This window comes from Dipodomys ordii, unplaced genomic scaffold, assembly GCF_000151885.1.
Source record: "Dipodomys ordii isolate 6190 unplaced genomic scaffold, Dord_2.0 Scaffold272, whole genome shotgun sequence".
NCBI lineage: Eukaryota > Metazoa > Chordata > Mammalia > Rodentia > Heteromyidae > Dipodomys > Dipodomys ordii.
In genome coordinates, this window is record NW_012267488.1 from 523,928 (window position 1) to 540,174 (window position 16,247).

Here is a 16,247-nt window from a genome sequence, read left to right on the forward strand (position 1 = left end):
GCCTGAACTCTGGGCCTGGGTGCTGTCCCTCAGCTCTTCAGCTCAAGGCTAGCGCTCTACCACTTGAGCCACAGCGCCCACTTCCGGCTTTTTTCTTTTTGCTTATGTGGTGCTAAGGAATCAAACCCAGGGCCTTGAGCATGCAAGGCAAACGCTCTACCACTGAGCCACCTTCCCAGCCCCAAAGTCCAGGATACTCTTATCTCCAATTGAACACCAAAAAATGCTGAAAGTGGAGTTGTGGTTCAAATAGTAGAATACTAGACTTTTTTTTTTTTGGTCATGGGGCTTGAACTCTGGGCCTGGGCACTGTCCCTGAGCTCTTCAGCTCAAGGCTAGCGCTCTACCACTTGAGCCACAGCACCACTTCCAGCTTTTTTCTGCTTATGTGGTGCTGAGGAATCGAACCCAGGGCTTCATGCATGTGAGCAAGCATTCTATCACTGAGCCAACTTCCCAGCCCCTAGAGCACTAGACTTGAGCAAAAAGTGCCCAGGTCCTGATTTCAAGCTCCAGGATTAGCACACACATACAAAATAATTTGTTAGACAGGGCCACGCAAGAAATAAGCTGAAAACTTGTTAGCCACAACTGCAGAGGCCAGGCCCATATAAATAAATATCCCATGCCACATGAATTAAGAACTATTTGGTGGGAACTAACATGGTCCCCAGAACTGTTTGAACTTCTAGTACTTGTTTCCTCTAATCATTTTTTTTGTCAATCATGGGGCTTGGACTCTGAGCCTGGATGCTGTCCCTGAACTCTTCACCTCATGGTGAGTGCTCCAGCATTTGAACCACAGTGCCATTTCCAGTTTTCTGGTGGTTAATTGGAGATAAGAGTCTCACGGACTTTCCTGCTGGCTTTGAACTGTGATCTTCTAATCTCACGTTCCTGAGTAGCTAAGATCACAGGTGTGAGCCACCTGTGCCCAGCCTCTAATCATTTTTGGCACTTATTATCTCGAATCCTTTCAATTGGTTCTTTCTGTAATTTTTGGAACTTTCCTTTTATAAATTTACTGATCCATACTCTGCTGGCAGTCCTTCAAAGATCTCTAGAGTTCTCTTATGTATAACTTTCTCCTTTCTGGCAATAGGTTCTGTGAACTTCAGCAGCCTTGGACTTTTCCTGTCTTCCAGTCACCTCTGTCTGAGGTACCTCTTAAGCAGTAAGGGCTCTACATTTTCAACATGTCAAGGATCACTATTTTTCATTGACTGGTGTCTAATGTCTTGAAAACTATTGTCTCATATTTCTGTTCAATTTGTGGGGATGGGAATGTTCTACTGTAATCTGAAGACCTTATGCTATGGCCTGGCTTTCTCCTGGCTTGAACCACCTCCACTTCCTTGGTTCATTTTTTAAATGTTTTCTTGTTCCTTTTACACTTTTTTGACCTTCTTTATTGTTATGTATTAGATATCAAGTTGTGTTCATGACAGTTGCTTTTGTTGTTGTTATCACATGAGTTCTTCCCGAAAATAAGAAACTCATTCAAAATTAGGGATTTGAGGAAGAATTTGGGTCAGATATGTACCCACATATTCTAAGGGTATCTTAAGGTCAGACTTCTATCTTGGGAAACGTCCAAGTGGAAATGCAAGTTATGTGGTCTCATTTTTGCCAGGCTTGCCTCTGCAATCTTGATACCTTCCTCCAAAGTTGCTGGCATTACAAATATGAGCCACTTCAGGTGGCCTGAATAATTCTACTTCTAATAACATACCATAAGGAAACAAAAGAGCATTTGTACAGAGGTGTGTGTGTGTGTGTTGGGGGTTCCACAATGATAATTTAATGAACAAAAATAAATAGAAATGATATAGTCAAGTAGGTAAATGTCTATGATGGAATATCCAGAGTAGGCGGCTTTATAATGTTATGCAAAATGTTGTCAGAATAATTGTGATAGAATATTGTGCTATGTGCAAAAGTCTCAGATTATCCAGGTGCCAGTGGCTCATGCCTGAAATCCTAATTACTCAGAAGACTGAGATCTGAGGATAGCAGTTTAAAGCCAGCCTGGGTAGGAAAGTTTGTCAGATTCTGATCTCCAATTAATCCCAGAAAACCTGGAAGTAGGGCTGTGGCTCAAATGGTAGAGTGCTAGCTTTGAGCAAAAGGACCTCAGGGACAATGCCCATGCCCAGAGTTCAAGCCCCAGCACTGTCAAAAAAAATTAAGATGATGTGTATTACTTGCACTTATCCATATGCAAATACATATGCTATGATTGGGTAGGAATAGACCATTTTTTCAGCATTTCTCAGGTCAACTTTGTTTCATAACATGAAATCTGGAAACGTCTGTCATAAACTGAGTTCCATGAGGATTTTTCTGATGTCCCTTGCCTCTTTCCCTTTAGAGTATCCTGGTTGAGTTGGTCAAGGAGTAGACATGCACCAAGTGGAATCTCACAATTGGTTCTCCCATCTCCATGCAGTATAAGAATACAGAATGAGCCACATGTTAATCCTAGCTACTCAGGAGGCTGAGACTGAGGATCACGGTTCAAAGCCAGCCCAAGCAGGAATGTCTGTGAGACTCTTATTTCCAATTAACCAACAGAAAACTGGAAGTGGTGCTGTGGCTCAAGTGGTAGAGTGCTCACCTTGATCTGAAGAGCTCAGGGACAGTACCAGGCCCAGAGTTCAAGCCCCATGACTGACAGAAAAAAAAAGAATACAGAAGGGGCTCTTGAGTGGATAGAGGCACTCACCAGGACATAGCCACAAGGGGCAAGACTCTTGCTGAGCCATCATCTCCACCATTGAACTAGTATCTTGATGAGTCATCCTCTACCTCCCTCATGGAACATGCATCTTGCTGAGTCATGCTTTCCCCCCTTCATCTTCGAACTTGAACCATTTTGAAGCCCCTCCCTAATGCTATGTTTTGCCTAGGTAGGAAGGCCTAACTTCTCAAAAAGACTGTATGAAAAGGATGAAAAGTCAAGCTATAAATCAAGAGAAAACACAATATTTGACGAAAAGGCTCATAATTTATTTTTATTGTCTTTAATTACACTTTTATTATCGTTAAATAGTTAACAATTCAATACGTCAACTTATGAGTATAGTTTATCAAAGCAACCTTTTAAAAAGTCAAAAAAAATTAAAAAATGGACAAAAGATACATGGATGGAAAATAAGCACATGGAAAAATATCCACATATTAAATGATTAGGGATATCAAAACCACAAATTAGGGGTATCAAAACCACACTGAGATGTTCCTACACATCAGTTGCTAAAAATATAGATAACAAATGCTGGGTAGATAATGCTGATGGAGTGATAAGATTGCTCCAGGAAAGTTCAGTAGTTTTTGGTAAAACTAACATGAATTTACTATAAAACCTCAAAATTACATTTCTGGATTATTCCCCTCACCCTCACCAGAGAAATGGGAACTTATACACACACACACACACACACACACACACACACACAAATTGGAAAAATAAATCTTAAATACATCTAACCAGTCCCAATTTGTTTGTTTGTTTTTGGTTGTTGTTTTCTGTGCTGGTTCTGGGGTTTGAACTCCCATCTAGGCACTGACGCCGAGCTTTTGAGTTCAAGGCTAGTGCTGTATCACTTGAGCCACAGCTTCACTTCTGGCTTTTCGTGGTTAATTGGAGATAGTCTCATGAACTTTCCTGACTGGGCTAGCTTCTTCGAACCACGATTCTCATATCTCAGCCTTTTAGTAGCTAGGATTACAGGTATGAATCATCAGCCCCTGGCTAAGCCCCAATTTTTTTTTTGTTTTGGTCGGTCGTGGGGCTTGAACTCTGGGATTGGGCGCCATCCTCAGCTCTTCAGTTCAAGGCGAGTGCTCTACTGAGTGCTCTACCTTTTGAGCCACAGTGCCACTTCCAGTTTTCTAGTGGTTTATTGGAGATAAGAATCTCATGGACTTTCCTGCCGGGGCTGGCTTTAAACTGTGATCCTCAGATCTGAGCCTCCTGAGTAGCTAGGATTACAGGCGTGAGCCACCAATTCCCAGCTTTAGCCCCAATTTTTTTTGTGAAAATATTGTATAGCGGGGTTATAATTACATGGGCAAGATAATGAGTACATTTCTTATCAAGCATTGTTGCCTCCTCCTTTGTTTCCCCTTCCCGTCCTTTCCCATCTCCCACTGTTTTTGGTTGTTGTTTGGTTTTTCTATTTCCTGGAGTTCAGCATCAACGTTTTTAATAAGCTCTGTTGAAGGACTCCCAAAAAACAATAAGATAAAGATAAAGCAATCTCTTCCTAAAATAGATAAAAGACTTGTACATATTTTATGTTGAATTTTTATGTTTCTATTATTTTATAAAAGTGTGTTCTCCCACATCACTTAGCAGAAAAACAAATTAAAACTACCAGTAAATGACAAATACACATTAAATTGGCAAAATAAGGGACAAGTCTGTTATCAAGTACTAAAACGTATTTCATTCTTACTGTTGGGTATATGCTGACGTAGAAATAAAAATGCATTAGGCATTGAAATGACTATACACATAGGTACTTTGATTGTAGTGTTGTTTGCATGTGTTTCTGCTGAAGGTCTTAAACTAACATTAAAGTCTTATCTGTGGGGAATGCTTGAATACATTGTGGTACATAACTATCATGGATTATGTACCTATTCAAAAGAATCAATTTAAAGAAGTAGGTTGTAAATAATACAAATCAGATGCAAAAAAGTTTACAAAATATGATCTTAGTTATTATAAAATAAACTATGACCTTTGGGGCATGGAAGTACAAACATGGGGCTAAAGCATGTCTGACAGGTGGAGATAGAAGTGAAAGAATAAACAGGCAAAATACTGTAATTTAAAAATAAAGTATATCTATAATGTCATTGATACAAGAATGCACATCTGTATTTGCTGTATGTGCTATATAAAAGGTACATAAGATTAGCATTCATCACAAAGTAGTGACATTTAAAGTGATGTCTACTTAATTTTTAAAATATTTTAGATAGTGTTTGAGTTTTTATAATCTGTGCATTATTTCTACAAAAAATAAATATTTGTGTGATGAAGTGAACTTATCAAAGAAACTGCTTCTTGGATTTCTTACTTTAGCAATTAGGCAGAGTGATTAATTTCCTGATTATCAAAGCAAAACTGCTTCTTAGATTTCTTTAGCAATAAGGCAGACTTGATTAATTTCCTGATTAAAAAGTATTAAACATATAAAATGTACCAATATTATTCTAGGTACTGAGGATATATAACATGAATAAAACAGACAAAAATTCATCAGCCTAAAAGGCTTATATTCTGATGTGGAGAGAGAAGGCATATGGAGAAGGGATGGTGGAAAGGAGAATACATATGGAGAAATACTGAAAGATATGCAATTCATGAAGTGAGGTACTTGATTAGATTACAGATCTAGAATTCATGGATGTTGATAGCCTATAAGATGCATCTTGAGTCTCTTTTGCTGAGTCTGATCACGTCCTACTGCAGACACTTTACAGAGGAAGTGCTGAAGAAATACAGGCAGCTGACAGAGGTAGGTTGCTATGCAACACAAGAGGAAAGTCATCCAGCCAGGCAGAATTGATGTTGGCCCTTGGGGACCAAATGTTGCAGTCCTTCCTACCATTAGCTTCCTTTCATATTCAGGCTCCTGGATGGAGCTAATGGTAGAATCAATAGGACATCCATGAAGTTCTACCTTGGATTTTGAAGCATTATCAGTTTAGTTTGATTGAGTCACCTTACATCTGTATGTCATCTTCTGCTTTGGTGAATTTTTCCAGTCATCCTAGAAGCACAGAAACCTGTGTGGTTTTTTTTAGGGGGGGGGCAAGACTCACTTGCTGTGTTTTTGAATATTGAGAAATGAGGCTTAGAGTAGTTGAGTGTCACAAGGAGGCTCACACAGTTGGAGAAGGGCAGCCAGTATTCAGTCCCTGGAATTCTGAGGTCCAGTCCAGTTTCTCCCTGCAGGGCAGACACATAAGCATCTGACTGTTCTTTCAGGTTTAGCAGGCACAAGGAAGGCCTGAGGGACAGTGTGACAACATTACTCATAGGAAGAGGGCTGTGGGTGGGAGCACAGAATGGACCTCAAGGCACAAGTTCCACTTTTGGCTGGACCCCCATAGAACTCAGAGCATGAGTTTAGGCCTTCTAGAACATAACACATTTATTTCATGTTGGGCAGGTGTTGGGGTAGGGGAGGTTGCATGGGCTTTGCAGTCAGGAAAATGCAAATCAAAATTTGCCTTGTCTGACTAGTGTCTCAGCTTGTAGTTGTTTTTAAATGGGGGTGCTGGCACCAACTTCTCAAGGCTACTGTGAAAAGGAAGCAAGCCCCAGCACAGACCCTGCTGTAAAGTACAAGCTGTGCCTTTTCCTCCCCCACATTTCGAAAAGTATTTTCATGTCTGGAGTTGAAAAAAAAAGAGCAGGAAAGAATCTACTGTTCTTTCTTAGTTTGGCAGCTAGAGGGGAGTGGGTAACATGGAGTCTTGTGAAGTATTGCTACTTTAACTCCATACTCTGGCTTTTTCAGTCTTGTTATTTCCTGTGTCCGAAAGTAGGTCAACTCCACAGAGGTCAAACACTTGTTGCAATGAGACCCCGTATATTGATACCTCAATTAAGACCTAAGTGGTGCTTGGCAACAGGGGAGAGAGACAAGAGGACCTGGCTGGAGGGGCTCTGAATAGGGGAGTTTCAAGGGACAGAATAGACACGCATTGCGGAATAGGTGGGGAGCTCTTTGAGGGGCTAAGGGTGGAACCTAGAGCTATAGGCTCCTCTGTCAGGGAGGCGTGCACAGAAAAAGGAAGAGTCTTTTTACCCTGTGGACTTGGTTTGTGGCGAGTGGTGTATTGGCAAAGCGGTGAATGGGGTGGGGGGTGAGAAGGAGAGGTTGTTCCTCTGGTGCACACATGCGCACAGTGGTCTCCTGGATGAAGCTTTTGTTGGGAAAGGAGGCGGGACATTTATTTGGTCAGTTAGGTCTTACGCATGCGCGCCGCTTCCTCAAGCGGTGGGTGGTATATTAGTGGAAGAGGCGGGGTCGTCGTTGCTGCCGCGCTGGCATTTTCTCCTGGACTAGGAGAGAGTGCAGTGCTGAGCCAAACAACGCAATCCTGATCCTGAGTCGTGAAGAAGACAAGCACGGAGGGGGTTAGGGTTGGGGCTGCGGAAGGCAAGGTGAGATTTACCCCCCACAGGGCATCTGCCCCATCGTACAGGCGGATCCCCTCCATTAAAAAAAAATTTCCAGTTCCTTTACCTCTCGATTCAGAACCCCCTTCCGCTGCCTGAAGCCCGAATTACCCCCCCAATCTTTCCTGATTTGAAACCCTCATTCTCTGAACCCACTTCACAGAACCCTCACAGTTTTTTTGGTTAGTGTTTTGTTTTTACCTCAGTCTGTAGCATTTAACAATATCTAGTTTGAATGTCTGTTAAACTCCCCATATTCGAATTCCAACCTAACCTCACCCCCCACCCACGCTTCTTAATACTTCCTGAACCGCAAATTTGAAGCCCTTCCCTGCCAGCTACTGGACATTTTGAATCTCCATTGGGAAAGCCATTTACTTTTCCCGCCCCATTCTGGCCGGTTCTTCAAACCCATCTCCACAGTTCTCTCCTCTGCTTCCCACCAGACCACACCCCCTATCCGGTCCCTTGTATTTGCCTTCTGTAGTGTAATGCCTCGCCCCTCTTTTACTACCCCACCCCCTAGGCTCCGCTCTTGCTGGAGACGGGAGCCATGGCTCAGAAAATGGACTGTGGTGCGGGCCTTCTCGGCTTCCAGGTGAGCTCCTCTCCTCACCCCGCCATTTCTCAAAGTGGACAGGCCTCCCCCTTTGGGCTTCTTCAGTTGCCCAATTGCCAGGATCTGGTTTGCCCTTTCGTGCCTAGAGTCCGTTGACTTGCTCATTCTCAGCATTTAGGGAAGGGGGGAGGGGCGTCCCGTTTTGCTTATTAGTCCCTGCTCAGAGAAAGGGGAGACCCTGTTAGTAAGGCAATTTGCCCAGAGACTGCTGGTTTGTAAGGAGCCTTCCCTCCCACCCTAGTCCTGATGCGTGCAGAGCAGTCTGTCGTCCCTTCCCCCAAACTCCCACCTCTACCTTTCTTCACCCTTTGCAATTCTCCTTAGCCTCAACTCCTAGTTCCGCCTCACAATACTGAGTTCCCACTGCAAACCTCTTGGGCCCTTCTCAGTGCCCCACCCCACTCCACGCAGTCTCTTCGCGCAACTCCACCCCTTTACCCCTCCCCCATATTTACCAGTTTGTACTTGGCCTGCCTCCTCCTCCTCCTTCCCTGGACCGTCTGCCCCTAGATCTCTGTCTCTGGCCGGCCTGTTTTTTACACTGTTACAGTGTCTTGCCTCCTCTGAGCTTTCTCAGCTCTGCCACTCCTTCTCTGGCTTTTGAGGCCTGGGATTTAATTTTTTCTCTCTTGTATTTTCAGTCTGAGGCCTCTGTAGAAGACAGCGCCTTGCTTATGCAGACCTTGATGGAGGCCATCCACATCTCAGAGGCTCCACCTACTAACCCTGCCACAGCAGTTGCCAGCAGCCAGACTGCTAGTCCCCAGAGTTTGCAGCCTTTAACTGCCAATGCAGTGGTTGACACTGAGGTCTCAGTAGCAGCCACTAGGCCTAAGACAGCTTTTAGAGCCCAGAATGCTACCACAAAAGGCCCAAATGGTGTCTATGATTTCTCTCAGACACATAATGCCAAGGAGATGCCCAATACCCAGCCTAAGGCAGCTGTTAAGTACCACAATACCACTCTGAGGGGTCCAAATACTGCCTGTGATTTTTCCCATGCTGGAAGTACTGGTGAATTAGTCACTACCAAGTCTGAGTTGGCCTTTAAGGCTCAGAAAGCCACTACTAAGGTGGGCCCAAATGACAACTACAATTTGTCTCCATCTCCTAAGGCCAATGAGATAGCTAACAACCGGCCTAAGACAACCTTCAAGGTGTGGAATGATACCACTAAGGCTCCTACAGCCGATAGCCAGAGCCAGAACTTAATTGATGCCAAAATGGCCAATTCCCAGGGTGACATAGAGACCAACTTAGGTATATATGAACCTGATGGTGCAGCTGCACAGACATCAGATGGTTCCCAGGCTCAGAATCTGGAGTCTCGGACTATAATTCGAGGCAAGAGAACCCGCAAGGTGAGATCTCTACTAACATCACTTTGCTTTGGTTTTATCCTTTCTTCTTTGAGGTTTGTTTTAAACAAAAACACATATAAATATAACTGCCTATATTTGTTCAACTAGTTTGTAGTAGATGTTGAATTAAATGCTTACTTCTGTCCACAAATTGATGGACAGTTAATACAGAGACACAGATAATATATACTACCTGTGTACAATTCATCTTACATTCATATAGCAGCCACTATGTGTTAGGGCTCAAGCTAGGCACACTCATACAGGTTTCTTCATTAAATCTGTAATTACAGGTACCTCCTTATTAGCTTGGGATCATAGTCTGAGGGTTTTTTGTTTTGGTTGTCACTTTTTGTTTTCGTGGTACTGGGGTTTGAACTCAGGGCCTTGTGATTGCTAGTGCTCTACTACTTGAGCCATGCCCCTGAGCCCTTTTGTTTTAGTTTTTTCAGGGCTAGCTTTGGGTTAGGATCCTCCTAACTTCAACTCTTGTGAGCTGAGTTCTCAGGTGCAAATGAGGATAGGATCTCAATAACTTTATTACTAATTTTTTTTGCCATGGCTGGCCTCAAACCACAATCCTGTCTTCCACCTCCTCAGTAGCTGAGGTTGAAGGTATGAACCATCACACTGAAACTCCTAGTCTCAGTTTTACAGAGAAGGAAGCATACATGTAAGAAAGATGAAATGACATGAATCCAGGGCTATATAAGCTAAGCAATGGTGGGAATAAGAAGAGGAAAAGCCTCAGACCTTGCCTTTGGTTGCTTTTGGTTTGGTTTGGAGAGAAAATTCCTTCCTGTAAGACAGTAAAAGACAAGTCTAGGGTTCAAGGTGACCAGTAGCTAGTGATCCTGCTGTCATTATAAGTGAGTGTTTAGAGGACCTTCCCAAAGTAGATACAATAAAGGCATAGGACCAACTAGTAACCTCAGACTTTACTTCTTTCTGATCATGCAGATTAATAACTTAAATGTGGAAGAGAACAGTGGGGATCAGAGACAGCCTCCACTGGCTGCAGGAACATGGAGATCTCCACCTGTTCCAGTGACCACTCAGAATGCACCTGGTGTACCCCCTCATGTGCTCTGGCAGACCCCACTGGCTTGGCAGAATCCATCTGGCTGGCAAAACCAGACAGCCAGGCAGAACCCAGCAGCACGTCAGAGCCCTGTGGCTAGGCAGACCCCACCAGCCTGGCAGAATCCAGTTGCTTGGCAAAATCCAGTAATCTGGCCAAGCCCAGTGATATGGCAGAATCCAGTGATCTGGCCAAATCCCATTGTCTGGCCTGGCCCAGTTGTCTGGCCAAACCCCGTACCCTGGCAGAATCCTCCTGGATGGCAGGCCCCATCAGGATGGCAGACCCCAGCAAGCTGGCAAGGCCCTCCTGATTGGCCACTACCACCTGATTGGCCACTACCACCTGATTGGTCACTTCCCACTGACTGGCCAATTCCACCTGACTGGATCACTCCTGATTGGCCAATTCCACCTGACTGGCAGAACCTGCGACCCTCACCTAATCTTCGACCTTCCCCCAACTCTCGTGCCTCTCAGAATCTAGGTACCCCACAGCCCCGAGATGTGGCCCTTCTTCAGGAAAGAGTAAGAGCTGTCCTTCCACTTTTTACTTTCCTTCTTTTTATTATTATTATTGTCCTTTAATTTATATTTAGCCAAGTTTTTTACAAATATGATTATTTCTTTTTCTCTTCCAAGGCAAATAAGTTGGTCAAGTACCTGATGCTTAAAGACTACACAAAGGTACCCATCAAGCGTTCAGGTAGGAATCCAGGGCCCCTTCCATATGCTCTGTTGACATCCCTTTGCTTTTGCTTATGTGTCTTTTCCTTATGTGGTGTGTGCTGGTACTAGCATTTGAACCCAGGTTCTGATCACTGTCCCTTGAGCTTTTTTACTCAAGGCTGGTGCTCTTTCACTGGAGCCATACCTCCAATTCCAATTTTTGTTTGGTTGTAAATTGCAGATAAGATTCTCATGAACTTTCCTTCCCTGGATTGCCTTTGAACTGTGATTCTCAGCTCTCAAGCTTCCTGAGTAGCTAGGATTGTAGCATGACTCCTTGGTGCCTGGTACCCTTTAGTTTCCTGTCCTTTTCCTTCCATACATGCATGGTACCGTCTTTCCACCTTTGAGCAGGGTTGGCAAAGGGACTACTGCTTTGTTCCCCTCGGTCACTCCACTTGCCCCCTTCTACAGAAATGCTGAGGGACATTATCCGAGAATATACTGATGTTTATCCAGAAATCATTGAACGTGCTTGCTTTGTCTTGGAGAAGGTAAGAATGAAGCCTTGAAGGAATGGAATGATGGGAAAAGTCTTGATTTCAAAGATTCATGGGATTCCTGTTGGGTATTTGGGGCAAGTCTCACAGAGACCTGAGTGACTACCTATGGGTAGCCAGATTTGTAATTTCATAGTCTGTTTTCTTACCCCTATAGAAATTTGGGATTCAATTGAAGGAAATTGACAAGGAAGAACACCTGTATATTCTCATCAGTACCCCTGAATCTCTTGCTGGCATACTGGGAACGTAAGCTGGGAAAGGAGGTGGAAAGGAAAATGACCTTTCTTAGTGATGGTTAAACCATTTCCAAGAGTTTCAAATTATTGAGGGTTTAGGGTGATAAAGGAGGTCATGAGCAGAGCTGGGGGGGTGTAATTCTCTCCTATCTAACTGTATTGAGGAGGCTACCTGGGTAAAGTGGCTGAGGTTTGCTCATGCAAATAGCTACTGAAAATATATTCTTTTTACTCCTTTAGGACCAAAGACACACCCAAGCTGGGTCTCCTCTTAGTGATACTGGGCATCATCTTTATGAATGGCAACCGTGCCAGTGAGGGTGAGTGGCTGGACTTGCAGTAGGGGGTTGGCCACAACCTGATTTCCAAGCTCATTTTGTATGTCTTGTCTCTCCTTGCCTCCCACTGTAGCTGTCCTCTGGGAGGCACTACGCAAAATGGGACTGCGTCCAGGGTATGATTGGCTCTCATCTCTTGCTTGTTTGAATCATATTTTGGCAACAGAAGATGGTCACAGAATTGCATTAACCTGGTTGTGTTGGAGGAGAGGTTTGTTTGGGGAGGTTCAGAGCCCAAGGGTGGATAGAGGGATATAGAAAGTCTTGAATTCTGCCTCTTTTCATATTTCTGACCTGGTGCTGGAAAGTCCTTTGCCTTTGGACAAAGTCATAGTCTGATTAAGTTTTTCGTTTTTCTTTTTTTAAACTATCAGGGTGAGGCATCCCCTTCTTGGAGACCTAAGAAAACTTCTTACCTATGAGTTTGTAAAGCAGAAGTAAGTAATGTATATGGATCCTTTTCTTGTCCATGCTTCTTTTTTTTTTCTTTTTTCTTTTTTGTCAGTCATGGGGCTTGAACTCTGGGCCTGGGCGCTGTCCTTCAGCTCTTCAGCTCAAGGCTAGCACTCTACCACTTGAGCCACAGTGCCACTTCCAGTTTTTCTGAGTAGTTTGTTGGAGATAAGAGTTTCACAGCTTTTTTTGCCCAGGCTGGCTTTGAACTGTGATCCTCAGATCTCAGCCTTCTGAGTAGCTAAGATTACAAGCGAGAGCCACTGGCGCCCAGCGCTTCTTTGTTTTTTAACAGTGTTCAGTATATAGGTTCATAGAGAAGCAAATCTGTACTGTGTTTATTGATTATACTTCTTGAAGGTTGAATGTTTCTGCCATATATAGTTATCTTATAAGTGAAACTTGTCCATAGTCTTCACTATAGACATTCACAAGGCTGTGTCAGGTAGAGGTATTTGAACAGTAGTGTAATGATGGTATTGGCCTATCTATGGCTCAACAGGATTAACAAGAATGTGGAGCTAGAGCTTTGGCATAGGTTTACGGTAAGATTAATGTTTTCTTCTCTGTGATTGTACAAACTTTAGCTGTGAGTGATTGCTTAGTGTAGAATAACTGGCACAGGATTCAAAGGCCTAATAAGTAAATGTCCTAAATTGTGTCTGGGAATGAATATAGGGTAAGAGAGTTACTACTTGAAATAAATTTCAAACTGAGATTCTTAGGTATTGGTGGGCTTTTATTCTGCCTGGATAGGTAGATACAGACTTTTTCACTCTTTCAGATATCTGGACTATAGACGAGTGCCCAATAGCAACCCTCCGGAGTATGAGTTCCTCTGGGGCCTTCGTTCCTACCATGAGACTAGCAAGATGAAAGTGTTGCGATTCATTGCAGAGGTAATAGAAGAACTGTTCTAAAATTGTTAGGTTAAGGGATGAGGTATATCTGTGTCTGGGAAAGATAAGTTAAAAGATGAGGTATATCCATGGCCAAGAGTAAGAATGATGATATCCTAGGTATATTGCTTGCTCTGTGAGCAGTAACCAAATAGGGTCATTGATATGTTGATATGTATGTTAGATGGTTAATGCATATTAAGATTTAAAAAAATTATTGCTGGGTGCTGGTCGCTCACACCTGTAATCCTAGCACTCAAGAAGCTAAGATTTGAGGATCAAGGTTCAAAGCCAGTCCAGGCAGGAAAGTTCATAAAACTCTTAACTCCAGTTAACTACCAACCCCCAAACCCCTGAAATGGAGCTGTGGTTCAGGTAGTAGATTAGTACCATTGAGCAACAAAGCTCAGGGACAGCATCTAAGCCCTAAGTTTCGAGTCACAAGACAGACACATTTTTTTATTTTGCTGAATGATCTCAATGTGGACTCTTAAAAAGAGTTGTACTTATAAAAGAACAGAATGGGACTTGCCAGGGCTGGGGATGGGATAGGGAATTGGAGGATGCTGGTTAAAGAGTATGAAATTTCAGTTAGAGCAGATGAATAAGTTCTGCAGATAAAATGCCATATTTTAAAAACGAAAAATTTCCCCTAAACTTTACAGTATAGCTGACAGAAATAGATAATATTTATGGGCTACAACATGATTTATTCTTAAGTGTTGACTGTTCTTTTCACTTATTTTTAATTGATTAGTAAAAATTGTATGTATTTGTGGGGTTCAGTATTATGTTAATGTTTATTGTGTATGATCCATTACTTCACATATTTACCTTTTTTCAGTTAATAACATTTAAAGCCCAATCTCTTAGCAGTTTTCAAATATGTAATACATAATCATTAATACATAATCATGATTATATATGATAGGTCTCCAGGACTCATCTAACCCTGTCTACCAGAAACTTCATATCCTTTAAATAATATCTTTCTATTGCTTGCTCACTTTGCTCCAGGTCTTGGCAATTACCGGTCTACTCTACTATGAAGTAGACTCTACCAATAAGAGATTATACAGTATTTGTCTTGCTGTATCTTGATTGCTTAGCAGAGTTTCCTTTAGCTTTGTCCATATTGACAACAAATAGTTGGGTTTTATTGATACCAAAAGCTGAGTAATTTTCCATTAGTGTGTATGTGTGTGTGTGTGTGTGTGTGTGTGTGTGTGTATATACATACATGTATGTGTATATATATATCACAATTTTTTGTTCATCTATTGAAATACACTTATGATTGTATGTTTGGCTATATTGTGAATTGAGTTTTATTTTGTTTTGTATTTTTCATCTCAGGTTCAGAAGAGAGATCCTCGTGACTGGACTGCACAGTTCATGGAGGCTGCAGATGAGGCTTTGGATGCTCTCGATGCTGCAGCAGCTGAGGCTGAGGCCCGGGCTGAAGCAAGAACCCGAATGGGGATTGGAGATGAGGCTGTGTCTGGTCCCTGGAGCTGGGATGACATTGAGTTTGAGCTGCTGACCTGGGACGAGGAAGGAGATTTTGGAGATCCCTGGTCCAGAATCCCATTTACCTTCTGGGCTAGATACCACCAGAATGCCCGCTCCAGGTTTCCTCAGACCTTTACTGGTCCTATTATTGGTCCTGGTGGTACAGCCAGTGCCAACTTTGCTGCCAGCTTTGGTGCCATTGGTTTTTTCTGGGTCGAGTAAGATGTTGGGTAAGTATATCACTTTGGATTGGGCAATTGGGGTTCTTGGGAGTTAGGGATATAGGTTTGATGAGGTCAAATTTGTATGCATAAAGTAGGAGCCATAGAAAAGCCATGGTGTGGAGGTGAGGGAAATAAAGGAAGCAGTATTTGGTGTCATGTTGCATCTATTTAATATATATCAAGGATTAAACAAAATTTCTTTCTTAGGTTCATGGATACTCATCATCAATTGGAATAGTTTTTCCCTCGAGTGAGGCTGAAGCCTCAGATTCCTTCTAAACCCATCTATCTAGAGAGCCACATCCTGTTGATGGAAAGTGGCATGCAAGATAACTTTATTTGCTGTTCCTGTCTATTGCTTTGTTTTTTTTTCTTGTGTGCTGTCAAGTTTTGGTATCAGAAATAAACATTGAAATTGCAAAGTGAATTTTATGTGCTTTGTTTTTATTCTGTATTTAGGGAGATAATGCCTTTAATGGGAAAAATTAGCTCTAAGCTAAGGGCAGATCAGCTTTTAAGCTGATAGAAATATGTGTGTATCTTGCTAATTGTGAATCAATGAACAGAGGGATCAGTGAATGTAAGTGTTAATGAGACCAAAAAACTAATATTATTCAGTAAATTCCATGTAAGTATGCTGGGGTCATTCATTCCATTTCAAACATTAGAAATGGAATAGTGAAATTTGAGTCTGTTAATAGACAGTTGAATTTAAGAACTGCTAAGTTAGAACATACAGGTGATGACAAGATTCAGAGTGGGGAGAGAAAAGTCAGTGGATTCTGGTTCCAGGGTGCTAAGTTCTCTGGGAAATGAAGTAAATCAAGGATGGAGGAAGGAGTAGAAATTTAAGAACTGTTGAAGCCAGGTACCTAAGTTTCTGTGAGAATTGTCATGTAGCTGCATTGTTCATAAAGGGATGGACTCCTATGAATGCTATTCCTTAGGAAATTTCATTACAGATACTAGATTTGTTTTTGGTGTGTGTGTGTGTGTGTGTGTGTGTGTGTGTGCTAGATTTGTTTTTGGTGTGTGTGTGTGTGTGTGTGTGTGTGTGTGTGCTAGATTTGTTTTTGGTGTGTGTGTGTG

At 42.5% G+C, this 16,247-nt stretch overlaps 1 protein-coding gene across 3 annotated transcripts in view; it reads left to right on the plus strand.

Annotated features, from left to right (window-relative positions):
- The window catches only part of LOC106001208 (melanoma-associated antigen D1), a 47,879-nt gene extending 32,294 nt beyond the window's left edge, over positions 1-15,585 (plus strand). The window contains exons 1-13 of one of the 3 annotated variants that reach the window (XM_013036346.1): positions 7,099-7,189; positions 7,731-7,802; positions 8,465-9,184; positions 10,145-10,792; positions 10,907-10,970; positions 11,408-11,487; positions 11,651-11,742; positions 11,973-12,052; positions 12,144-12,186; positions 12,445-12,507; positions 13,308-13,422; positions 14,779-15,164; positions 15,366-15,585. In XM_013036346.1, the coding sequence (XP_012891800.1) occupies positions 7,758-7,802; positions 8,465-9,184; positions 10,145-10,792; positions 10,907-10,970; positions 11,408-11,487; positions 11,651-11,742; positions 11,973-12,052; positions 12,144-12,186; positions 12,445-12,507; positions 13,308-13,422; positions 14,779-15,156 (2,328 nt within the window). In that variant the 5' untranslated portion in view covers positions 7,099-7,189; positions 7,731-7,757 and the 3' untranslated portion in view covers positions 15,157-15,164; positions 15,366-15,585. Of the gene's footprint in view, positions 1-7,098; positions 7,190-7,730; positions 7,803-8,464; positions 9,185-10,144; positions 10,793-10,906; positions 10,971-11,407; positions 11,488-11,650; positions 11,743-11,972; positions 12,053-12,143; positions 12,187-12,444; positions 12,508-13,307; positions 13,423-14,353; positions 15,165-15,365 lie in introns of those variants that run through there. The other 2 variants (XM_013036345.1, XM_013036347.1) reach the window with 2 other exon arrangements.
- Positions 15,586-16,247: the final 662 nt, after the last annotated feature.